This window comes from Lepidochelys kempii, chromosome 7 (genome assembly GCF_965140285.1).
Source record: "Lepidochelys kempii isolate rLepKem1 chromosome 7, rLepKem1.hap1, whole genome shotgun sequence".
Lineage (NCBI taxonomy): Eukaryota > Metazoa > Chordata > Testudines > Cheloniidae > Lepidochelys > Lepidochelys kempii.
This window is the reverse complement of record NC_136386.1, coordinates 67361671-67388028: the sequence shown is the minus strand read 5'-3', so window position 1 is coordinate 67388028 and position 26358 is coordinate 67361671. Positions and strand designations below refer to the sequence as shown.

At 42.9% G+C, this 26358-nt stretch overlaps 2 protein-coding genes across 4 annotated transcripts in view; one reads left to right on the top strand and one right to left on the bottom strand.

Moving 5' to 3' along the window:
• The first annotated feature begins 948 nt into the window (after positions 1–948).
• PLAC9 (placenta associated 9) lies at positions 949–22999 on the top strand. Its single transcript, XM_073353241.2, has 4 exons — positions 949–1175; positions 19202–19302; positions 21628–21748; positions 22806–22999. Exons 1-4 carry the CDS (start codon positions 1118–1120, stop codon positions 22814–22816), a joined length of 291 nt encoding a protein of 96 aa, XP_073209342.1. The 5' UTR covers positions 949–1117; the 3' UTR covers positions 22817–22999.
• Positions 23000–24502: 1503 nt separating this feature from the next.
• ANXA11 (annexin A11) overlaps positions 24503–26358 on the bottom strand; it is a 76545-nt gene continuing 74689 nt past the window's right edge. For all 3 annotated transcript variants that reach the window (XM_073353239.2, XM_073353240.2, XM_073353238.2), the window contains one exon: positions 24503–25259. In XM_073353239.2, the coding sequence (XP_073209340.1) occupies positions 25200–25259 (60 nt within the window). In that variant the 3' untranslated portion in view covers positions 24503–25199. The remainder of the gene's footprint in view (positions 25260–26358) is intronic.

Genomic DNA, 26358 nt, shown 5'->3' with positions numbered 1-26358 from the left:
CCAAACCATAGTCCCATACACTAATCACTGGCCCAACCGATATAGGCTAGCCCCATTAGACAAAAATATATGTTTGGTAACAGTTAGTTGTGATCCTGTTAAAAGATAACTAAGCCTTCCTTAGCACTGAAATTTTCATGCATGACAGTATCAAAGACAAATATCATGATTTGGGTTAGGATTTAAGATGGCTCCAAAACTGAAAATTCAGTGCAGTGATCCCCAGATTAGGTACACAGCAGTACTTTTAAAGACATTAGGCAGAAAGAACAATGACTAGTAAAGGCAGTGTAGGCAAGAGCACCGGTCCAGGATTCAGAAAACCCGGGGTCTATTCCTGATTCTGCCACCAGCCTACCAGGTGATTTGGGGCAAGTCATTGCCCCTCTGTGCCTCAGTTTCTCTGTCTGTAAAATGGGGTAAACATAACCTTTGTAAAGTTCTTTCAGATCTATGGATAAAAAACCCTACACAAGAGCTAGATATTACCACCACCTGTGATCCAATACTATTTAATCCAGTAGAATTTTCAGCTGTCTAAAAGAGACTTAGCCACTAGCCAATATCTTTAAAAAGAAAGAATTTGTACTGCCAGGGAGATTTGTGGATTTAAAAACCCAAAACCTGTTAGACCATATGCTGAAAGTCATTATGTTCTTAATCGTTCACCCTCACTATTCCCACCCTAGACAGACTCCTAAAGGAGGAATAAACATGCACACGCCCACTTCTGTCTCAGGATCCCAGGCAGAGCAGTCCCCTATTTTTCTTGCCCCATTTGCCTATGGTCAGGGTTCGAAGCTCTTCAACACATTCCATTCATGCTCAATATAAATAAATACAAGAATTAAAAGTTTTGGAGGCTTGGACTGCAGCCAGCTTGCCTGGTTAACTGGACCCTTTGTGGCGTTTGAGGGGTGTTTTTAAAAAGAGGAAGGAAAGAGCTCAGCTTAAAAATCTTGGCTCAGCTTTGGAGTATTTCCTCCCAGCGCTCTGGCTAAACCTCAGCACAAAAGCCTGGACTGGGAGGCTATGTAAACGGAGGAGGGACTCTGCATTGCTCCTCTCCTCCCGGACTAGGCAACATCCCCAGACAGAGCTTGGAGGCTTCGAAACCATGCTGTTCATTTGGGCTCTGGCTTTTATTTTAGTGCTTCAGGAGCAAGATTTTTCAGGTAAGTGATTCCAAGCTTACAAGGAACAAACTGTAGGATAATTAACTTATTGGGTGAAGGGTTTGCATGGGGAAAAAAGTAGATAATTTCTTTGTATGGTGCTGAAAGCAAGTCAACAAGGATTTTACGTGAAGATGACGTAGGTAGTGTTTGTAAAGCACTACATAAGTATTTTTTATATAGGAGAAGCTCATATTTTGTGCTATTAAAATGCATGTGAGCATTACAGCTCTAGTTAGAAATGTTACACAATAGGAGAAGTTTCATCACTCATGAAACATATCACTGAGCTATTGTCGAAGTTTAGAACCACATCCTCATGCTGCTTCTAATGCCCTGCATGTTTATAATGATAGCTGTGGCAGTCTTAAAAATAATCTACATACAAAACCATCTTGAACTAACTCCACATCGGCAATGGGAGATCAATGTCCCAGGAGATCAGAAAGAAATCTACTTTGAATTTTCCATTAGTAATAACAAATTCTCTTTCTGGTGCTTTTGTAGTTATTGACTTTTACTTGTTCCTGAGCTGTCTAAGCACATAGCTCTAAGCATGTGGATACCATGGTGAAGATGAGCCTAGAATAAGCACATAGACAGCACACTGGTATCTATGTTTAATTTTTATTACTAGTACATCTAGCTCTGGGCTACCCTCTAACAAAATTACAGCTGCTTTTATAGTGAGCACGGAAAATCTATTCTCAATCAAAATTTCCATTTGGCTGGTTCAAGGAGTTATAGTCCCCATGTATCCACAAATCTTGCATTGCTGAATGTTTTATGTGTTTTCTAATAGCTAGAGCCAATCATTTTTTCCTCTCCTCTTACTGCTTGACAGCACTTAACTTTTTGGATTTTATGACAAGTTAGCAGGTTTTCTTTACAACCAGAACAGTTCCTGAAAAACTAGTGGCACCTTTCCCCTCCCAAACCTAGGCCAACCTTCACTGTTATTGTACAAGCCTACATCTTTCAGAGATTATGCCAGCTTTCAGCCTAGATGGGTTTCCTTCACTTTATACGAGCTCATTACCCTTTCCTGCATTTTGTGACTTTCAAGTAGGACTGGCTGCAAAACAGCATTTATGTTTCATGAAAGAGTCTGAAATGTTGAACTTTATTTTCATTCTGATCCAAACAAACATGAGCAAGACCACCTCAGAATAGCCAATAGACCAAGGTATCGATTGGGAGCAGGGGCCTGAACCTGGGCCTTACACATCTGGAGTGAGTACCCTAGTCATCAGGTTATGGGTATTCTGGGTCCTCTCTCTCCCCTCCCAACCTGAGAAAGTCTTGTCTGAACTAATACATTTCCACAAATTGGCATTTTCCACCAAAGTCACGGGTCTCTGAAAAATTCTCACCCTGCTCTACTGACAAGTAGCTTGATGAAGACTAGTGGTGGCATGGAGTCTCTTAGATTAACATGCACATACTCCCTCCACTGTGCTTCACTATGGTGTGCTGGGCTATTCGATGGGGTTCTGCTGCTGCTGGGGTGTGCTAGGCCGCCCAGTGCACTGCAATGGCTGCCCCCTCAGAACAACTGGCTCACTCAAGTACTCCAGCGTGATACCCCTATCTGGGCAGCTCTATAAAGGTACTCAGCGGGCTGTTCTGAACTCAGTGCTGAACAACCCTTAGATCAGCAACCAGACTTGGATGCATAGGTGCCGACTTCCCCTCTGCCCGGTGGGTACTCGACACCCCCTCCCCCCACCGCCCCTGGCCCCCACCCCTGCCCTGCCTCTTCCCACCTCTGCACCGCCCTCACCCCATCCCCCTTGCACCCCTTCCCCAAACTCCCTGCCCCTGCCCTGCCCCTTCTCCACCTCCTCCCCCCCCGGAGCGTGCCACATCTCTGCTCCTCCCCCTCCCTCCCAGAAAGTCCTAAGTGCTGCCAAACAGCTGTCATGCGGTGCAGGGGCGGGAAGTGCTGGGAGGAATGGGGACACGGCGCGTTCAGGCGGGGAAAAGGAGGCAAGGGGGGGGAGCTTGGCTGCCAGTGGGTACAGAGAACCTGCTAATTTTTCCCCCGTGGGTGCTCCAGCCCCGGAGCACCCACGGAGTCGGCGCCTATGCCTGGATGATCAGCATGCCTGAGCATTTGAGAGAGGAAAAACGGCTTCAGATCAGTCTATTCCTGCCAAGTCTGGCTGCATGCATCTTACAATTGCACAGTGATGTGCTTTGCATCCAGGAGTCTACACTCCACTGAATACATTACTCAGCAGGAGAAGCAAATCCATTGTTAAGATTTTAAGAGCGTTTCCACTGTAAGCTAGATTTTTGTTCTCTATCCCTCATGTCATAAATCAGTTGTGAGTTAGTTCACATCCCCCAGTCACGGACATTTAATCTCCATATGCAAGTCCAGAAGCGCTGATACACAAATAACATATGCAGGGGTAACCTTTGGGTGGGCTAGAGTTTACTTCACTGTCCTTCTCCTACAGCCTAAAAAAACCCAATTCCCAGAGCAAAGCACATGGAGACCCAGAATTCAGTCACTGAGGATTTTCAGCAATGAATGCATAGAGTCTACACAATCAAATTCAAAAAGAATAATTAATTTAATTTAATAATTAATTTCATTTAGTAGCAATTTTACATAATCTTATAATGATAAAGCAACATAAATAATAACTTAAGTTTTACAACATAACATGGGTACTTTATAATCCACATATATTATCTTCACAGACAAAAATTAAATCTAAATAGGTCAGTCTCCACAGAAATGCAGTGAGAAGTAACTCCGAGTTCCCAAAAGCAAAGGTTGAGCACACCCAAGTCTGAGTTAGTCTTTTATCACCAACATCTATACAGTCTGCTGGGTCTAAAGCACTGCAACAGTGTCTTCTTTCCTCTTGCTTGTAGAAACTTCCAACGGAAATCCATGCAGACTCTTCCTCTGCTGAAGTCACTCAGTTAGCTAATCAGCTAACTAATTAACCAACCGCTCACTAAGTATGTAGATAAAAGAAACCTGTGGCAAAACCCTTCAGAGTTGGGGGAAAACAGCCTGCTTTCTGCTCCTAGGTTCAGCTTTTCCCAGCCCACACAGGGCACATGGCATTTATAAAGCAGCTGCCCTGACTGCTTGCCCTCATGGAGTCTGAGTCTAGCTACAGGGAACTTATTGAGCATACCCAAAACTACCACACCCAATTCCAGAAACTTCTGGGTGTGGAGAGCTAATTGTGCATCTGCCTAGCAACAACGAACATGCAACACAAAAAACCCTCCAGGTGCCTTTTATGAAGTTCTAAGGCTACATATGTAACCTCGTTGAATACTTCCAGAATGGAGTCAAATGGTCAATATAGACTTGGAAGCTGTTATCTTTTCATACAATAGAGGTCCTGGAGACTACACACAGTATTAAGCAATCATATTTCTAGGAAAGATTGCTTGAACTATTTGTACTGTATAAAGCTTTTCTCTAACTGTTCAACCTCTAACTCTGCATGGAATTTTATCCTTTCCAGAAGAATAAAGAGAATCATGGCCTGTTAAAAAAAAAAAACAAAAACACCACAACGAACCAGACAACTCATTCCTACCCCCATAGATCTCTTTAAGAGATATCTTCCTATTAAGCACTTAGGTTACACAGGCATTGTTATCTGGGAGCTCTGATGGGGGAGGGAAAAGGAAGGTGGCACAGTAGAGGGGTGTGCGTGTGTCTGGATACAGGGAGGGCTCTGAGCAGAATAAGATCATAAGAACTTAAGAACAGCCAGACTGGGTCAGACCAATGTTCCAGCTAGCCCAGTATCCTGTTTTCCAACAGTGGCCAATGCCAGGTGCTTCAGAGGGAACGAACAGAACAGATTATCTTCAAGCAATCCATCCCCCATCACCCATTCCCAGCTTCTGGCAAACAGAGAGTAGGCCACTTCAGAGCATCCCTGCCCATCCTGGCTAATAGCCATTGATGGACCTAACCTCCATGAACTTATCTAGTTCTTTTTTGAACCTTGTTATAGTCTTGGCCTTTACAACGTTCCCTATCAAAGAATTCCACAGGTTGACTGTGTGTTGTATGAAGAATCAGAGGTCTGAAGAAGGGGTCCAAGTAGGATTAGGCTCTTTACCAGATTTAATAAACCCTTCAAAAGTCCATGTTCCAGACTTTACATTCCATTAAGTGGAGTTTAGTTTATTACTAAATTCGTAAACTAGTCAAGTATTAAATGGAGCTTATAAACGCCACATGTAACAATCTTAACTCCCAAGAAAGCCAGGGGTCACGTGGCATTTATAAACCCTGTGCTGTTCAGCTGTATTTTTAAACAACTGTAGTTGATCTGCTCTGGCTGAAGGAAGCATTGGGTTTAAAATGCTCGAATCTTGGATATTGAATATATACAAGGCCCTACTTAACTAGCAATATTGCACATTCTGCAATATTAGGCTTCCACAGCATTTTTGACAGTGGGAGCCCCAGGCAGCAGAAAATCGCAGAAAAGGAATAGTGGACTTTATTACTGCAAATAAGGTCTAGTATTACTTTTCCACAATTTTCCATGGCTTGTCTACAATTCAGCCACAAATTTTTGACAATCATCCTGCAATTCAAGTAGAGCCTTAAATATACCATATTTACACCACATAGAATGATAGGAAAATGTAATCTGTCTCCCATCTACAGCAAGCTCTCAGGAGTAGCTAAGTACAGTCTGGAAAAAAATAAAACAAAAGGAAATCTCCAGAGAGGCTGCAAAGACATAACTTACTCCCACTGTACTGTCCTATTTCCGAAACAAGCTACCTACTTTCACAAACAGCCCATACAAACTACATTCAGTATGGAGCTGACAAGTTAGCCCCAGAGACTCCTGGCATGAGAAGCTACAACAGCTTTCACTCTTCTATCTACTAGATCAGAGGTGGGCAAACTTTTTGGCCCAAGGGCCACATCGGGGAATAGAAATTGTATGGCGGGCCATGAATGCTCACAAAATTGGGGTTGGGGTGCGGGGTGTGTGTGTGAGGGCACTAGGGTGGGGCTGGGGATGAGGAGTTTGCGGTGTAGGAGGGTGCTCTGGGCTGGGCCCAAGGGGTTTGGAGAGTGGGAGGAGGATCAGGGCTGGGGCAGGGGATAAGAGGTTTGGGGTGCAGGAGGGTGCTCCAGGCTGAGATTGAGGGGTTTGGAGAGCAGGAGAGGGATCAGGGCCGGGATAGGGGCGTCGGGAGAGGTTCAGGGGGTGCTGGCTCTGAGTGGCGCTTACCTCAAGCAGCTCCCGGAAGCAGTGACATGTCCCTTCTCTGACTCCTACGCAGAGGCACGGCCAGGCGGCTTGGCACGCTGCCCCATCTGCAGGCATGGCCCCTGCAGCTCCCATTGGAGTGAGTAGGAGCTGGAGCGGGGCCATGCCGCAGCTTCCAGGAGCTGCGTGGTTGGGCCCCCAACACAGTGCCCCGGCCTGAGCCACGTGGTGCGGCCCCTGACACAGCTTAAAATGGTTTGCGGGCCAGATGCGGCCCACAGGCCGTAGTTTGCCCACACCTGTACTAGATACAGATTAAGAGATATGTCTCCTTAGGCCAAGAGACAATTTCGGTCTCCTTATCTACTGTAAAGAAAGATATGGTATAAAACCAACCTAGTTAAGCAACTGCCTAATGGAGTAGGTGTACCTTCTTTCTTGGGGTTCTTTTAAATTCAATTGCTTAACTAAAGAACAGGATTCAAGAGATCAATTTAGTTTTATTATACATCCTTAACAGCAGCAACTAATAATAATAATAAATAATAATAATATAGGATATAAGAAGTCAAAAATGGTACTGGACTAGGATTTGGCTAAGAAACGAGAAAATTGGTTGATCTAACCATTCAGGTTTTCAGATCAAAGCACGTAACCATAATAGAAAAATAACTCATATTCAGCCACTATATTGGTGACTTTCTTTTAGATTTTATGACTAATTGTTGTTCAGAACAGGGCCTCACTTGTGTCAATTGGTTATCAGCTCTGGTGTTGCTAACACAATATAGGAAAAACAAATCAAAGATAGATCACAAAACAATTCGGTCACTTACTCACATGCCAGTTCGCCAAAGTTTCCATCCCAATGGATCTATGGGAGTCAACCCTCATTACCTATTTCCTAATTAATGATATTAGTCCTACGATCTGATTAACACTCCTACAGACTGAGTGCAGTTAAAAAAGCTTGCACCCTTGGACTCATTTTATATCTACATACACATAGGACTTGAAAGGCTGTGTGAAACCATTGACTACAGTAGACATGTATACTGTTCTATAATCCTAGTTAACAGTACCTTATTTAGTTTTAAAGCTACTTTACAGCAATCTCGAATGGAACTGGTTACAAAACAAGACACACCCTGTAACTCTGACAATCTTTAGAACATACACAGGAGCGCATATATTTCCTTACTAATTAGGTACTCTGTTTCAGGAACTGATCAATTAACTGATTTGGGTCATCACTCCAGAAAAAGTCTGTATATTACTTACCATTAGATTTTTGCTCAGTCACCAGTTTTCAGCTACATTATTGTATCAGGTGGAGTGAAGGATGGACACAAGTACAGTCTTTTCCCAATGTGCTAGTGGGCAACCCATATTGGTGAAAAATAGGAAGACAGTTAAACGTGCCTGTAACAGGGTCCATGACCCACCCCTCTTCCTGGGGCCCGCCTGCTGCCCCCAATAAGGCTCAGAGAGGCTTCAGGGTTGCGCAACACCCGTGTCTTTATTTACCGACAGTTATCCTACCACCAGCGTCTATCTATTTACAAGCTTTACAAGATGATCCAACCTCTTTTACAGGCAGAGTCAGCCTTCAGCTAGGAGGCCTCCAGTTCCCTCCCTGACTGACTTCTCCCTGGCTGCCCCCCTAGCTTCTGGCTCCCTCCCAGCCTTTATAGCCCTTGGCTTGTCAGGCCAGCAGGTGTTGCCAATCCTCAGGCCAGCACCAGGCGTTTTCCATCAGCCCCAATCTGTTTCCTCTGATTGGAGCTGACTGAGCAGGGGCTAACTAGGTGCTTTTGCACCAGCACCCTGCTACAGTGCCTCTCCAAGATAAGCACTTGATGTCACCAGGAGGGCTCCAAGGTGGCCAGCCCTGGACCACACAGTCTTCTCCCTTCAAGTTGTCTTTGGCTTTCGGGAAGCAATGTGCTGAAGGAGACAGGTAGTTTTATCCTATTTCTGCTGGGTGGCGCAACATGGTTCCTTTCCTTGGAAGTGCTGGCATGGGCAAATCAGATTGTTACTCACACTTCTTCTAAAGATTCAAAATGTCCAACCAAAAATGAGAGTCTTCCTTTCTCACCATCCAACCAGGGAATAAGACATCAGACACCCACCCCAGCTTAATGTTTTGTAGCAGTACTGATCACTCCAATGACTGAGTGCCTCAAACATCTAATTGGTCTTCTAAAAAACTCTAATGTATAGTCGTACGAGTACCACTGCATGCATCTTGTTCCCCTTCCAGATGAAGTCATACAGATGCTGCTACCCACCGCCAGCTGCCTTGGACAAGTGCCAGCTGCAGTCTATAGAACACAGTGCCTCAGTCTCTAAAACAAATTATGTTTATAAAAAAAATAAAAAGTGAAAAAAAAAGCACCTCTCCAAGGAGATAGGCACCCATACCGTACGTTAAAAAAACAAATAAAGTTCAGCCATTTGAGGGAACATCAAACTCCCCTCCCCTTTCTGCTTTCCCCCCAAAGCCCACCTCTGCAGCCATTTGCACAAGCAGATTGGCGGCATGGCCTGGAGGTCAATAGTCTTGGGTTATTTTGGACCCAAGGGACGCATGTTCCAGAATCCAGGGCAGAGGACCTGTCACAGAGAATGTTGTACTGCCTGCCCCCTCTTTTAAATCACTGTTGTTGTACAGAACAAGGAAAAAGCTAGTCTCTCAAGTACCAATATCCTAGGGCTTCTCTACACAGTTGGTTAATGCACTCTATATGGTAGGTGGGGGAGGGTGATTTCTAAAGCACACTAATGTGTTGCACATTCATTGGTCTGGGTAGACCGTGCTAGTAAGCCCTAAAGGTTCCCCACTGCACTTTAATGTAGAAGCATTTCAAACAGCACCATATTAAAGCACACCAGCAGGGTCTGCATGGACCAGTTAGTGTGCAAACCATTAGTGCACTTGAGAAACCACACCTCTGTAGAGTGCATTACCCCCACTAAGTAGGCAAGCCCCTAAGACATGTAGGGCTTTATAGACCAAAGCCAACAGCTTACACTGAACCCAGAAACAAACAAACAACCAGTGCAGATCATGGAGAACCGGTGACACATACTGTCACTGAAGCATGGGCCACTGCATTCTATATCAGTATAAATCTTCAGACAGAAGCAAGTAGATGCCCCCGGTGGAGTGCATGGCAGTAATTCCATCATGGGGTGACAAAGGCATGGATCACAACAGCAAAATCTGCATCCAGATTAAATGGTTTCAATCTCCTGGACGGGTGCAGAGAGCAAAAAGTATCCTCGGACCCTGTTGCTTCTGATTTTGCCTCCAAACAAAATACGCAGCAGCACCAAACAATGTCAAACATGTGCACACAATGGCAGAAATGATGCCAAAAAGGAAAACTAAGAACTGGTTTTGTAGTGTGCCTATTTCTTATGTTGACTTTACCTCTATTATTAACTCATCTGGATACACAATGCATGGGAATTCCTTTTCTTGGTACTTCTCTTTTTCAAGGAAGGGCATTTAGCATTTATAGCAGGTACTGCATGAATAGCCCTGGAGATTGAAGTCTTAGAGATTACCTTAAAACTTTTTACAGTTAACAGGCAAATTCTTCCTCTCCAGTCTGCACTGCATACCTTTATTTGTAAATTTGGGTCACTTGCTCTTTATAGAATTTGCAGCAATGTTCTGCACTGTAACTTGGAGGAGAATCAAGTTACATTTGTGCACAAATATGCAAATCCTTGCGCTACCTCTGGAATGGAGCACGCAGCCTATGTACAATATATACCATAAGCTCAAAACAATCTTTGCATGTAACTTATTACTGCACTGAGCCTCATCAATATAAATTCCTAAAATACAATAGCTGAACATTGTATCTTCACTGGCGGTTGGGGGTGTGCGGATAGTAGCAGACCCAGTTAGTGATACAAGTTCATCCAGTACCTCTAGCTCTGGAGATGTGAGCGTAATGGAGACTTGGGATTCATGGAAGGTGAGTGATGCCAATAGGTAAGACCCTAATGAGCAGTGATCCACATCACAAAATCACCATATATAGTCTACCAAATTAAGCACGGCAAACAGGGGCTCAGGGCAGAGCAGGATCAACTATCTGAAGCTTGCAGTGGGCCTATTTTTCACTAAACTTCCAGCTAACCACATCAGTCCCCATTTGTAAAGTGTATAATTTGCTAAGCTAACAAGCTCGAGTTTAAAGTGAGATACATTTTTTAAAGCGGAGCACAACACTGTATTTAGATATGGAATCATTTAAGCAGAGAAGGGCAAAGCCCTTGGGAGGTCAGGGCTTCTAGAAGCCTCTCAAATTGTTGTTTTGGTTCACCATGAACTTTTCCTAAACCCATTCTAACCTCCCCACAACCCCAAGGGAGATAGTCATTAAGGGACGCTTCTGCTATGTATCAGGACGAGAAGGATCCTTCCATTCAGTTGTACCCCTCCCCCTACCACACACACACACACACGTGCTGTTATCTGCATCAGTTACACCCTTCCTCTCCCCTGTTATATTATTCCCTCTTCCCTTCCACCTTTTGGATATTTTCAAGTTCTCACACTTGTTATCTGGTTCCTGTTTTAGTCTCACTTGTCTGTCATTTAGCTTGCAGTCTGCTCTTTAATTTGATTTTTAACTCTCACTTTTCTCCCCCCTCTTCCCCACACACACTTTCTTGAGCAGATCCCAAACCCGGTAACATTTCAAAGCCACAGTGGTGTTGAAATGGAGCATTGCAAGTGTTGCGGATTCATCCCTTTGAAGGTCAGAATAGACCATTATTGACTATTTAGCCTGACCTTTACAGGCCACAGAACCCCACCTAGTAATTTCTGCAGCAAGCCCATAACTTCTGTTGAGCGAAAGCATATATTTTTAGAAAGATATCCAGTTTTCATGTAAAGACTACAAGTAATGGAGAATCCCCCACATCCCTAAGTAAGTTGTTCCAATCGTTATTTACTGTCTCTGTGTAAACAAACTTATTTCTAGTCTGAATTGGTCTAGCTTCAGCTTCCAACCACGGGACCTTATTATCCCTTCTTTTAGGCTGAAGAGCCAATTACTATCAGAAAGGTCTTCACCATGTAGCTACTTTAAGGCTGAGTTTGCTTATCCTTAATACTAAATCAAATTATAATGAAGTTCAGGGTTTTTGTCAAGTAAATAAAATTATCTAAAGCTTTCCACTTTCTGGCAGGGGAACAATAAGTGCCCTCTGTGAATTTGGAATTGAACCTCACACAGAGAGCATGTATGCAAATAGGCACACATTTAAGGGAAGGCATGTTTGGAAGATAATCACTACATGGATCAGAGTGGGCTCTGTATGTCATATATTTTTATTGGAGTCAATGACATTACTAATCTTAATCGCTTCATCCCCAGTGGAATTTTTCTTACTTGAACAGCTCCACTCCACCCTTGGCTACAGTCCAACAGTGCAACTGGCTGCTATATTTTAAGATAAACCAGAGAAAATTCTGCTTTGACATACATTCGTACATCGGATTATTAAAGGATTAGATGTTGATTGAAGTGTCCTGTTAACAAGGTTGGCTAAATCTACACCTGAGTGTGGGCAGCAGTTGTACAAACTTCCCTTCCCACTAGTCTTCTGCACACAAATCAGTCTTGACCTATAACACGGTCATAGGCCTCTGTGTGCTGCAGTTTGTGCTTGCGTTAGAATAAGGACAGATGTTCTCAGGACTAGACTAGGAAGATCTTTTACTTGTGATGTGAACCAATAACATGACATCCTAAAGAAACAATGATCTTGGGAGTAACACGGGGTTTGTCCTCACTGCAATGTCAACTCATGATGTAACTCGAGTGTTATCCTTAACTAGCACAAAAAGCCATGTGTGGTGGTGCTTTTAACTCAAGATGGCTGAAGTGTCGGTGGTAAAGACTAAAACTCAGATTAGCACAATTCGTCAGTGCTAACATGACCACTCTGCAGCATGGACACAAGCTATCGCCGCTTGAGTGGTGGTAGGCCTCTAATCCCTTCCCACAATTCCCTCCATCTGCCCAGAAAGGACAAACAATGTCTCCCACAGTTCGCTGGAAAAGAATTCATAGAGCAGCTCAATTTACTGCAGTGCAAAGAACCATGGGACATGTCCCCAGAAGCCTTAGTGCCACACATGGGTGAGTGAGCAGCTCAAATGTTATTTCACAGTGTGGCTGTTCTCTCCGGAGCAAGGCTAACTCCAAAGGAATAGCTTGAGTTTAGATAACGAGTTAACTCTGCAGCGAAGACATACCCACAGAGGGGTGCAAGTAGATTTTGTTGTTGTTGTTTAGTTTGCTATATCACAGCCAGCTTTTGAAAGCAATTACAAGAAATTATGGTTACAACTGGGATTAGACTGGCCCATATGGAGGTCTACAGCTGTGAGAGCTTCCCTACATGTCATCAAGCAAAAAGTTTCAGCTGATGAGCCACATTATGTCTAAAATCGCTGTGTAACCCAATATCAAATGTACACATTATCATTTACTGGTACAACATGGCAAACATTCAACCCATTACTGAAAGTTATGGGCCTGATTCTCTCTGTCATCGAGTGCAGTCATTTACACCAGTTCAGTTCTCCCCCAGCTATAGTAACAGTGAACAAGGCACATGTGGCTGCTGGTGTTTCAGCAACCACACCACACAAACCTGGTGCTTCACATTGGCCACCACCTGGAGCTCTGTCTACATCACTCAGATGAATTAACAGTTAATTACTGTAACCATCCCCTATAAAAAGGTGAAGTCCTGTCCTCTAGGGATGGAAAAGACCGACTAGATCAGAGTCCATCCCAAAGTACTCCATTTCTTTCCTACATTTCCATGAAAGATTTTTGTTAGCCGTTGATTAAGAGATTTACCAATTTCCTGGTCCCTCTATTCGTTATGGGCTATACCACACAAGGAATTTAAAGTTATTCAACTCATTGGCATAGACAATTCAGTACTTTTAATCAAGAGAAAGGGAAAGGGGGAAAGGACAGCACAGTGCATGTAGCAGCCTTTTAAAGTTTCCAAGTGCATATACAATGGTCATAGAAATTGTTAGTAACTCTTGATAACACACGAACGTAGTTACCCTGTTACTGCAAAAAGGCTAATTTTTCTGAAGAATAAGCCCTCTTTCTTAATTAATAGCCTATTTAGCATAGAGTTTTAAAAACCGTTTGAATATTAAGATGTCAACCTTCAGAGTGAGTAGTTTGGGTTTTAAGAGTCTGCTTAGCATTTCACTTGCAAAAAGTAGACTGTAGCCCAGGGGTCTTGGACTTGAAGTTTGGAGAGGAATTTGGCCCACTACGACTGATTTTTCCTCCAGATTGAAACATTATTGCAAAACGTCTGAGCGATCTAGTCTGTTAAGTAAATACAACTGCTTGGAAGACAAGATCGTTACGTCAAAGTTTTGTCCCTTGGAGAATAGCCTGACAGCCAGACGTCAATCCTACACATGCCTAAATTTCCAAGATTGACTAGTGATTGAGTGCCTAATTTGAAACACTTTCTCACCCTCTGAAAACCAGGCCTATCAAATTAAGTTATCAAATTGAGCACCCCCCCCAAAATAAAAAAAATCACGTGTTATTTTTGAAAACGTAGTCATCTATGTCATAGCGTATAAACTCTACATAGCACAGTACAAAAGCAGGTGGCCTTCACGAGTTCTTTATTATAAACTGCCCATCAAGATTTTACTCAGAGTGGGTGCGTAGATTCTACTGCACTTCTAATCAGAGTTTTCTCACGTGACTTTTCTAGAATAGTAGAGCATGTGCATGGGAACACCTGAACTGTTCAGGTGTGCTTTGTCTACACAGGAACGACTTGTAGCTGACTTATTCTTGGCCTAGCTTGTCTTAGCTTGTTACAGTTGCACTCTCCCCCACCCACAGCTTATTCCTGAAAAAGCTCCATAAAAACCACACCAGAGGAGTCAGAGTTTCAGAACCACCTTTAGATTTAATTCTTACCCAGCTATCTTGAGACACTCTTTGTATTATGCTCTTTGACTGTCCTCTTACTTGATCTCCCAGTGAAATGTACCTGCCCTACTTTGGGAGGACTGCTGACTCGTCCTGGCCCTGGCCCCCTCCCCCCGGCCCCCTCCCAGTGCTCACCTGCTGAGAGCAGCACTCAGGCCAAGCAGCGTCATGTTGAGGTGCCGCCTATAGAACAGAATCTCACAGGCACCCGGATAGACAAGGCAAAGTAAAGACAAAAGCTGGTTCTTTGAAGAAGGCCTAATTGTACCATCCCTGCTTCTAACTCCCATTTTGCCACATCGTAGACAGCAGAATTCTCCATGGCTGCCAAGAGCTTATCTACACTTACCTGGGGATCAACGTGTGGCAGTTGATGCATTGAGTCTAGTGAAGACCCGCTAAAGCGACCACGGATCGCTCTCCCATCGACTCCTGTACTCCACCGGATCAAAAAGAGTAAGGGGAGTCAATGGGAGAGCGTCTCCCATTGACATAGCGTAGTGTGGACCCCACTGTAAGTAGATCTAAGCTATGTCGACTTGAGTTACACTATTCACGCCGCTCAAATTGCGTATCTTAGATCGACTTTTCCCTGTAGCGTAGGCAAGGCCTAAGTCGGGGCCAAGATGTAAGGAAATCTTGTGGTTCCAGGCACTGCAGACTGTTGGAGGAATTAGAGAAGCAGAGAGAACCCCAATATCACAGTCAGTGTCCAGCAGCACAAGTGTCCAGCAGTGTCCATTCATGCCAATAGAGCCCTGTGTTTTCTATAACCTACATGAACGTTATAAGGATCATAATGAGAGGAGGCAGCATTGGCTAAACACTAACTTCCTTGCATTCTGTTTCCATAAAGCGAGCAAACTTAAATGAATCTGGCACTTAAAGCTGACCAAAGGGTACTTTAACAAATGTACACACTGGATGCTGGGTCCCTACTCAAACCTTCCCATATCCTCCTGATCCAGCCACCTACCATTAAGTTATCGCAGCACTCAACACTAAAGAGAATAATATTCCATTGTGGGATTTTTACACGGGGTTACCTTCCTATATTTGCTGTACTAAGCTCAGAACAAGAGCATTCAGTATGCATCAGAGGTTATAGATGTCAATGTTCCTTTCCATTTTCATGAATACCACACATTTTACTTTTACAGCATTTACCCATTGTGGTTAAACCTGGGGAAGTTCTTAACAAGCTGAATTAGAAACTGTTTCCTTCACATCTGACCTGCCGCTATGCTCTGTTAATAAATCAACTTTGCTAATGAGAACACTGCATATCTGAGAATCATACATGTAACTTCTGAAAAGAATAGCAGCAGGCAAGGTACGCATGAAATTCTCCTTGACCGAGGTCTTCTAGACAGGAAAGGCTGCAACTCAGCATGCTGCTGAATCAGATCAGTCTTAAATCTGTAAATATTGGAGCGGGAGAGAGATTTTATTAGCCTCTCTCAGTAGAATGGAGCTTACCCCATTATGATAGTCTTGCATAACTGTCATGACAAATTACTGTTTCATAACTGATCTATGCAGTCAGTTCTTATAGCCAGACTTCCTTTTTACTTGTATTTAAGATAGCATAAAAATGTTTCCAGATCAATAGTAGCAACAAAATATTGATGACTGTAGTGTTCTGTATCCATTTGCAGAATACTGAGTAGCTATGTACAAGCCAAATTCCAGCAGTCCTTGCTGAGAGTTAAATTGGCATATTGCTGTAGTAGGATTCAGTCCCAGCAGCGCCACCTATTGGTGAATTCACTGAAACAAATCAAAATCTACCTTCAAAGAGAAGATTGGAAATGGTATTTATTTAAGCATTGACTAACCCGTTTTAAAATAAAGATCAAATCACATTGTAGATTAGAAAAAAAATAATCTAGCTTCAGAAAATGTCTTCTTTTATCTGCGACACTCCAGCCTAGTGAATAAAGCGGGGTGGGAGGCGGGGGGAGGGAACAGGGACACAGTAAATGTGATATAACTGGATTCTAGTAAGGGTTTTTGACACAGGCCCACATAACATTTTTATAAGCAAACAAGGGAAATGGGGTCGAGATGAAATTCCTGTAAGATGGGTGCACAGCTAGTTGAAAGACTGTACTCACAGCATAGTTATCAATGATTCACTGTCAACTTGGGAGAGAGGATCTAGTGGAGTCTTGCCTGGGTTCAGGCCTGAGTGTGGTATTATTCAATATTTTCATTAATGACTTGGACAAAGTGGTGAGTATGCTTATAAAATCTGCGTATTACACTGAACTTGGAAAGGTTGCAAGCACTTGTGAGGACAGGATTAGAATTCAAAATGATCTTGACAAATTGGAGAATTGGTCTGAAATCAACAAGATGAAACTCAGTAAAGACAAGTGCAAAGTACTTCACTTAGGAAGAAGGAAAAAAAATCAAATGCACTACTGCAGAAATAGAGAATAACTTTTAGGCAGTAGTAGTACTTAAGAAGATCTGGGGGTTATAGAGGATCTCAAGTGGAATGAGTCAAGAATGTGATGCAGCTGCAAAAAAAAAAAAAAAATCCAATCATCATTTGGCGGTAGGTTAACAGGGGTGTCATATGGAAGATGTGGGAGGTAATTGTCCCACTCTACTCCACACTGATGAGGCCTCAGCTGGAGTAATGGGTCCAATTCTGGGCACCACACTTTAGGAAACGTGGTCAAATTAATGAGAGTCCAGAGGAGAGCAATAAAATAAAAGATTTATGACCTATGCAGAAAGGTTAAAAACCTGGGTATGTTTAGTCTTGAGAAAAGATGACTGGGGGTGGGGGGAAGCTGATAAGTCTTCAAACACGTTAAGGGCGGTATGTATAAAGAGAACAGAATCAATTGTTCTTGTCCTACTTTCACTGGACCCAGAGAAGTAATGGATTTAATCTGCCGCAAGGGAGATTTAGGTTAGATATTATGAAAAACTTTCAAACGGTGAAGGTAATTAAAGTCTGGAATAGGGTTCCCAGGGAAGTTATGGAATCCCCATCACTGAAGGATTTTAAAAGACAGGTTGAACAAACACCTTGCAGGGATGGTCTAGGTTTATTTGGTCCTGCCACAGCACAGGGGGCTGGACATGCTGACCTCTTGAGGTCACTTCTAGCCCTACATTTCTAAGATTCTGTTCAAGGGACAACTTTTAGTGCAACAATTGTGGCTCTTAGCCACTTTATAACTGTACTTAAATTCAATAGAATATTCATCAGCTAATGTATATTTTGTACCCATTTCCCCTCTCCACAGTTTGTAGTAGAGCGGGGGGTGGTGGGAGGTGGGGATGGAAAAGGTGGCTCAGCACTTATAGATATTGATAGAAAAAACTCCCAATGAGTTCCATGAGCCTTAGTGAAGAAGCATCTTGTAACAGTGACACATTCTGCTATTAAAAAGGGCATGATCTATTTCTTTAGTGTTTGTCAGTTATCTTTTTAATAGGAGGTTCTTAAAATTAACTCATTATTATTTGTTTAAGGCCAGAAAGGATGCCTAGATCATTTACTCTGACACCCCACATACCACTGTCTACCAATGCCATCCAGCACCCACACACTGAACCCAACAACAGAAGTGAGACCAAAGGAAAGGAGACGCACATTGCTCTGGGTCCTGTACAAACACAGAGACAATCCCATCCCAAAGACCTTAAAAGTAAAAATAGACAAGATGTGTGGGGTGTATTAATTTGCTCACAGCAGATCAGTGGCAGAGCCGGAAATAGAACACTGGTCTCTTAGCTCACACCCTTTTCCACAGGACTGTCCTGCGTCCTATCCTTTCACATTCAGCATTCCCAGCTGAAATGCTTGTGTCTTTGGAGGTACCGTTAGTTATGAATTTTGTTAAGAACTGATAGGGTTTTGTAAGCCTTTGTGTAAAATCCTAATGCAGTAGTGCATAACAGACATGAAAGAATTATTAAAGCGAATTCATCATGAGATGGCTACATTAAATGAATGAATGCTGGCAGACTCCTAACCCATACCCATGGTCCTCTCAGAGGCTACAGACAAGAAAATGAAAAGTGCACTAATATGAAGTGAAAGGAGCTCATTAGTGCCCTCAGTCAAGTCTCTGAGTAAATCAGGAGGAAGAGCAATGCAAACAAACAATCAACAGCACTACTAAGCAGATAAACAAAGATTAACCGCATTGTAAACAGCCCCACAGACACACCATTTGTCAACAAAACATCATTTGTACACGTCTTGATTATTTCTCCTCCCTGTTGTGAAACTAGAGCAACAGACACTTGTTCAATGGCAACAGGCATCACCAAACAGATAGCTATATCCCTTCAAGCAGCGTAAAGCAAACAGGCGTGCCCTTCCAGGCCAGGGTACACCACTTTCCTTTAGCGAAAGGCTAGTACAGAGTCATGTGGAAGGACAGCTGCACCTCTTTGACCATCAGGATATACATTAGTAGAGATACAGCAATGTTATGGAAAGCACAGAATATGCATATAACAAGGGCTACATGTCAAGGAAGAAAATCAATGGTCTCAAAAAGCGTACAGCTTGATCCCAACAACCCCAGTGTGTGTACCACAACATAACACCTTAGGGACTGGTTTAGGGGGCTTAGTTATTAGGACCACAGGTTCAAAATCTTATGTTGGTGTTTCATTGCATTCTCTTTAACATCCCAAGAGCCCTTCAGTCGTTAGGGCTCCAAGCTGGGCTGCCTGATGAAAGGTCATCAACTGTTAGCAGTAGCAAAGCCCTGTCACATGACTGTAATGGTTTCCACAGCTGCCGCAGATCCTGTCAGCATACTACCTGGAAGTTCAGGAAGGAGCGATTGGTGCAATGAACACAACACAATCCATAGGCGCTTAGATGTGATCGAAGAGGTAAGAACTGCTGCCACCTGGCCCCAAACCAGAGCTTTATCCGAATAGGCTGACCAAAAAGGTGGGGCAAGAGGCCACATTTTCAGGCACTTTTCCTTCCCAGATTCAGTTTAGCCAGGCCAGTGTTCTTGCCCTATCTGCAGCAGAACTAAGTGCTTAAAGGCAGGAGATAAAATCTTGGTGCCACTGAAGTCAATAGGAATTTTGCCACTGACTTCAGAGGAGCCAGGATTTCACCCATAGTACATCTGTAGGTTGCTGGACCAGAGCTTCCATAGAGATTAGGCTGGACCTGAGAGAAAAGAGAAGGGGCATCTCTTTCCATGCAGTTGTTTAGTTGGTTTAGTCATCATGTGTTATATCAAGGGTACATTTATAGCACTTAATTCTTCATTAAGTACTACAAACGTGTTACAGACTGGAGCAGTATGGGTCATAGATGGTCATATGCCCCTCAAAAGAAGGTGTTTCAGATACGTTATTGAAACTGGGGACCTACTTCCAGAGAACCCCCTCATAGCACAGGGTGGCGCTGCAGCATTCCTACCCCAGGTTTGTATATCTCTTCTAGGGATTCACATGGCTTGGCCCTTCAAGTGGATCATCACCACCTTCACCAATAGTCCTACATTACATAAATTTACACAATTCTTCTATCCCTCCCAGGCTCAACCCTGTTCTTCTGAGCCTTCACTAGAGCACCGATTCCCTGGGCTATTCCCTCCTGGGAATCCAAGCACAACAGAAACCAAAATGGGCTTCCATCCCACCTGGGCTTCAGCTGATTTAAATCAAGTCTCTCTCCCTCCTTACTAGAGCGCTGCTACACAGGATTTTCCCTCACAGAGAGCCTACATCTCCCCTGGAACAGAAGAAGTCACTCACCACTTCTTCCTCTCCCTCAGCTCCGTGGTCCTCTACAGGAACACTGGACCCCAGGGCTGCCTTCCTGGAACCTGGCCTGGTCAATGACTTATCTGAAACACCTTCTTCTGAGGGGCATATGACCATCTATGGCTAGTTCCTTTGTTCCAGGGCTCACTACAGGAACTAGCCACACCCCTATAGCGCTTTCTAATAAGGCCCACCTCTGCTCGCTTCATCCCTTCTTAAAAATCCTACAGCCTGCACAGGTGTGGCATGGAAGGGCATTGCTAATAGAAAAGGGCTGGCCCCACACCTCCTGGCCTGTAAAGGGCAGGTCACACCTGTTGTATCCATGGTTAAAGATCATATTAACTTATTAGGTTCAACCCCTGATTAACTATTTACTAAAAGTTCACTCATTCACCCTTTATAAAAATCTATCTTCAACATGCCAATCCCAGCTTCTTAGTGCTTCAAAATATAGGCTGCAAACAGAATTTCTTTGAATATTGGATTGTCCCAGGACAGGACTAGTCCACCCTACCCCTCGAATTCAACTTCAAACCCAGAGAGTTTCCACTCTCAACCCCCACCCCCATTCTTCCCAAAAAGTCCGCAGCGAAGAAGATTGCTTGTGCAGTACGGCTGGAAGGTTAACAAGGCCATTACCTATTTCCAGGTGCTAGACTGGAGAAAAGCCTATGGCAAAAGACTGTGTGTCCACATCAGTGCTGCTGGCTGAGGTGTCAAACTTATGACTGGGTTCATATTGTAGCTCACAACACTGATATTTAATTGCTCCTAGTGCCCAGCCAAAGCTGTCACATCAGATCATTATTAGCTGTGAGAGAACATTAACACAAGTTCCTTGCAGACTTCATGGCTGAAGGAGGAGGCTGGGCTACTGCAGATGCTTAAAACCCAAATAAAGGCAGTGAATGGATTTCTAGTCAAGTTGGGCCCTTTAGGATCTTGCCATAGTGTAGGAAGCATCTGCAATACAAGCTTTATGTTCAGCACCAAGTGTTTTCAATAAGCACATGTGCTGGCTCCTAATCTGCCTTTTCTCAGTTCTTAACAGGCAGTCCCTCCCCCCGGCACCTCTGACCCAGCTTCTCCATTGGTTGGGTTTTCCTGTGTTTGTTTGAGCCAGCAAAGCACCCATCCTTTCTAACCCGTCCTCCAAGAGCCAACATTACACACAACTCAGTTTATTGAGCTGCTACATGTAAAAAACAAAAATTTAATGAAGTGTGAAGGTTTAATCTCTCATGGCCACCAGAGGTCAGTATGACACAAAAGTTATTAAACCAACAGGCAGTTCAACTGATTAGATGACTACAGGACTTAAACACAGTTGTAGCTCACGTCCTGACCCTCAGTTACCTATTTTACCAGCAAGCTTGGTAGTCTTTCCCCTCCATCCTATCCTGACTTCCCTGCCTCTGTTTTTATTAGCAGGTAGAAAAAACAGTCGAGTATCTTGAGTCAGAAGTGAAGACGTTACTGAAGGACATCAGTGAAACAGCATGGAGTGCCCCAATTGCTCCTGGAATCCCCCTCATGGACATTTTTGATGGTCAGTATCTCCTAGGGATAGTTTGTAGGAAGGTCAGCAATAGTTTTTGTTGTGCTACACCAAAGTGTCCATTTCCCTCCCCCCCCAAGTTGTAGCCCCACATATAGTCTTTTGAAAATCACTGGAAAGATTACATTTTTGGTAGCTTGAGTTTACTTTTGAAATGCAGAGCTTGAACACCAAATGCATGCATGCATGCAGAGCATCTGCAAACCAACATGCCCAGAGAGGTGAAGTGACTTCTACAAGGTGACACTGCAATACACGATTTTGCATAGAACTCATCACTTTAGTAGCTGAGTACCTGCCAGTCATGCATTAAGTGAAGTGACTAATATTTGTCACATGTAGTTTGTTCTCTCTCCCATTCACTCTTCAAAGGAAAAAAACCTGTGCTTGGAATATAGGATTTTGTTTTGGTGAGGTTTTTGGTTATTTAATGTACACACGGCTGGGTGTTTTGAGAAGGTAGGTTGCAGAAGTGTGCCTTGCACGGGCACATGGAGCCCAAGGTTTATGATGGACCTTGGTTCGTGTGAAAGTTCATTCCAGTGCCTCAGCCCCCCCTGAGAAACCTGTCTCCAGGTCAACATCAAGAGCTGGGTTTAGGACCAAGGGCTCCTGCATCCCAGTCCAGTGCCCATTCGTTATACCATGCTGTCTCTCCTTTAACCAGTTACTGATCAGTACTGAATGCTCTCCCCTACCTTAGCTACACGTTTTTCCAAAAATGAAAACGTTTGAGGGACTATAAAATGGAAGTCAGATGTAACCTGATTTGTAGAATTAGGAAAGAAGACAGTGTTATTTATATTTTACAAGGTACAGTATATACTAGGGAGGTGTGGGGGAAAGGGAAGAAATTGTTGAATTATCAAGAATTGTAGAGAGACTGCAGGGGTCTCCCCTCTGTGACTCAATGAATCAGTAGAGCCTCTCTCATACTTAGCAGAGCCACTCTCTTATTTGTTCTTTAAAGTGTCAAAAAACTCACACATGTGAAGTATCTATTTCGCCTTCATATCACCAAAAATATCATCAAACCTTCTCCCCACAGATGCCAGCTGAGCACCAGGACAATGGAAGAGAACAGAATTTAATAATATTCCACAGTATGGTTGTCTCAGACAGTTGCACTTTGTTACTTTAATACGCCTTGTAGGATTTCTAGAGATTGAAGAGGGATGAAGAACACTGAGAAGTCAATTACTTTGTGTTTGTGCTTTTTAATAAAAAGAATTGCTTTTCAGACATAGTTGTAAAGCTTTATCTTACAAGCAATCTAGACCCCACAGTGGACGAAACGTGCATTTGGAAGGTGAGATTTTCAAAGATCCCTTGACATCAGCAGTTTTGAAAATTTCAGCCTGATCCTTTCTCCTTATTACCTGGGCCAGATCACACCTGACAAACTCAACTACCACAATCTCAAAGTCCAGGAAGTGGCTGTTACTCCTTTCTACCTAAGAATTCAGCTCTTGTCACCAGTGTGTACTGGTGGAGACATGTATTCAATTATGATTTCCGTTCAGAATTTTCTTAACACACTCCTAGACTGGTCTGACAGAACTAGGGGTGTTCTGACTTGGTATACAAGTACATCCCTACCTTTGCCTGAAATGCGAGTGGCATATCCATATCTGAAGCTAGAATGTTGGATACAGTAAGAGGTAACAAACTGGAAGTGCAGTCACATTATTATAACAGCCTCACACTGCTTGCCTTGGCTTTTTTGTGGTGAACTGATTCCAAGGCCAAAGATGGAGGCATTCGCAGCAACTAAAACTCTAAAGGCTGAAGGCCAAGGAGCTTATTAGGTGAAGGTAAATTTATTCCCCAGACTATTCTGAGGAAGGTTTTACTAGGCAAAGGTTAAGACTAATTGAGCTGTAAAACCATGGTAGGCAAAGCAGATTTTTAAAAAAAAAAAAGTTTGAAGTCATTTGCCTCCCATCCCATCCCTAGCCAGGCTCCTCTCCCCAGAACACCACCAAGAGGTATTTGCTTACATGTTGTTTCAAACCTGAATTTGGAAGGCCTAGGCTTCTCCCAGTGTAAACAAAGTAATTTATCCTAGGAACAGGCGCCTGGCTGAGTTTTAGTAGATAAAAGTGGAAGGAACAAGATGGGATAGCTCAGTGGTTTGAGCATTGGCCTGCTAAACCCAGGGTTGTGAGTTCAATCCTTGAGAGGGCCATTTAGGAATCTGGGGAAATTGGGGATTGGCCCTGCTTTGAGCAGGGGGTTGGACTAGATGACCTCCTAAGGTCCCTTCCAACCTTGAGATTCTAAGATCAGAGAACATGGCTTTTCTCTAAATCTTTCCCTTTCCCTCACCTCCTACTCTCTTGAAAATTTAGGCATTTTCCTTCTTTGGGAGTGACAAGATGAAGAGGCATTCATGTTGTGGCAAAAGGTCTGACAATTCAGAGTGTTACAGGAGCCAATCATAGAAGAGATGAGTCAGAGTAGAGAGATTTGCATATTTGGTACATGCCTACTGAGAAAAAACAGAGCATTGATTAAACAAGTCAAAACACCCACATCTAATCAGTGTGCGAGAAATTGCATAAGAAAAGAAAAACAGAATAGCTATGCAAAATTAGCAAGGCACTGCCATTGGCTAGAACAGTTCTGTTTGTGGATGATCCTTACTCAGTTCCAGCAGAATGTTTCCATCTAAGTCCCAAGTAATGTGGTTTAACTGAGTCAAAACACAAAATGTAGGATGATATTAAAAACAAAAGGAAGCTGTTGTAGGTGGTTTAAAAGATACATGGCTTTAATTTTACAGTCCTCGTAGATTTATGCATTGCTTTTAAGGCACAATCCAAAAATATTAACTGGAGAGGCTGAATTGATATTGATGCTACATTCTTGTGATATTTGCAGTGAAGCATAAAGAGCAGAGCAGGTCTTCCTTAAAAAAAGTATTTAGTAAAACTTCTTTAACAAACAATATAATTAGATGAAAAACAAAGTGAGGGTGGTTCCATTCATGCACACAAAACCACTGTGTGCAACAAATACAAGAAAATTTGCATGTGGGGAAAAAAAAAAAGAGAGAGACTCATAAAATGTCCATAGAAAAAGCATCCAAAACAAAACCCCCAATCCTCCCCCACCTTTAAATCAACAACAAGGCTGATATTTTTTTTTTAAACCAGGAAACAAAATTATTGTAGCTAAGGATGCAAGCAGAAATAATCATCTGTTATTCATTAACTAGAAAGTGATAAAAAAATCCTGAGCAGTTTCTACAATAGCTAGATTTTCTTGTGTTTATTATACATTTTTGGATGGAAAGGGGAAGATATGGAGAGTTAGTTTTACACATCCATGGTAGGTTTAGGAAAACAATTCACGGCCTGTTTGGTTTTTTGGAAAACAAAAAGAAACCAAACCCAACATTGATATTTTAACGCAATAACAGAAAAGCAGCAAGCTCCACTTAGTCATTTCCACCACACAACTTGAGCAGGATTTTCCGGTAGTCTCCTGAAGTATCACCCTAGCAACAAATCCAAAGGGAAAAAGTTAGGGAAAGAAAGCCATCTAATTGTAACACTTCTTTTTTGTTTCTGTTTTTTGTGAGGGAGGTGAGAGAAGATGCACTGTACGGATCCCAACATTTAGAATGGCCAAAAATAGACTGAGGGTAGCCTTTAATGAAGAGGAGCCTTCATTATTCTAGACTCCACATTTGAATTCCAGATCCCAGGGCTAATAAAGAATTGATCCCAAACACAGTAAAAGTCCACAGAAGGATCCTTAGGATTTATCTAGTAAAAACCCTTCAAGAATATATTTCTTCAGAAGACTGTCCTGGACTCATAAGTACTGTGTTATGTTTTCTGTCATGGAGGACACACCAACTTGTCCTTCGGTATTCAAATTCACCTAATTTTCCAGCAGCAGCATAAAAACATCTCCCCTTAAAAAGATGACAATCTACTATGGAAATGTGATGGAAACTGGAAAAATGGGGCCCGTATTTTCTTTCCCTCTGACCTTCCATCCAGCTGTGTTATGGGAACATGCAATGAGAATAAAGCCCTTATAGTGTTCTACCAGACACCAGTATGGCTGAAATGGGTGACTTCACATTAATGACTCTAGCAGCATGATTTCTCACTGCTAAAACACATCTATTGCATTCTGTGGCATGGTTTAAAAGAAAAAGCAAAAAAGCTTCCATTTAGGCCCAAACCAAGTGAGAAATCAAAGAAAGTATGAATGTGTTGGGTAGGATGAAAGAGAGGGAAGTAAAAAAGTTACAAGAGACATCTTGCAGCTAACAAATCTCTCATGACAAATGCCATACTGGCTGAAATTCACCAATGGTTCGTATAGAGTCCTGTCCTCAGGAGCAGAGACATGCCAGCTACAATCATTTTAAATATCTGTTTCTGAATGACAATGTGCAATACTTTTCCTGTCCAAGAATATTGTGTACTAGCTAAAGCCATGCTACAATCTGGTTTTGGACATGGCTGCGAACTGTTCTGTGTGGATTAACAGTGTCACAGCAGTTCTCAGCTGTGTTTGGAATTTGCTTCAATACAATAGGACAAATCCTCAAAATGTAATAATCAGATCTATGCCATGGT

Coding starts and splice junctions, on each gene's coding strand:
- PLAC9 (XM_073353241.2), top strand. CDS start 1,118: ATGCTGTTCATTTGGGCTCTGGCTTTTATTTTAGTGCTTCAGGAGCAA. Junction 1,176..19,201: donor TCAGGAGCAAGATTTTTCAG/GTAAGTGATTCC, acceptor TGGTTTCCACAG/CTGCCGCAGATCCTGTCAGC. Junction 19,303..21,627: donor GCTTAGATGTGATCGAAGAG/GTAAGAACTGCT, acceptor TGTTTTTATTAG/CAGGTAGAAAAAACAGTCGA.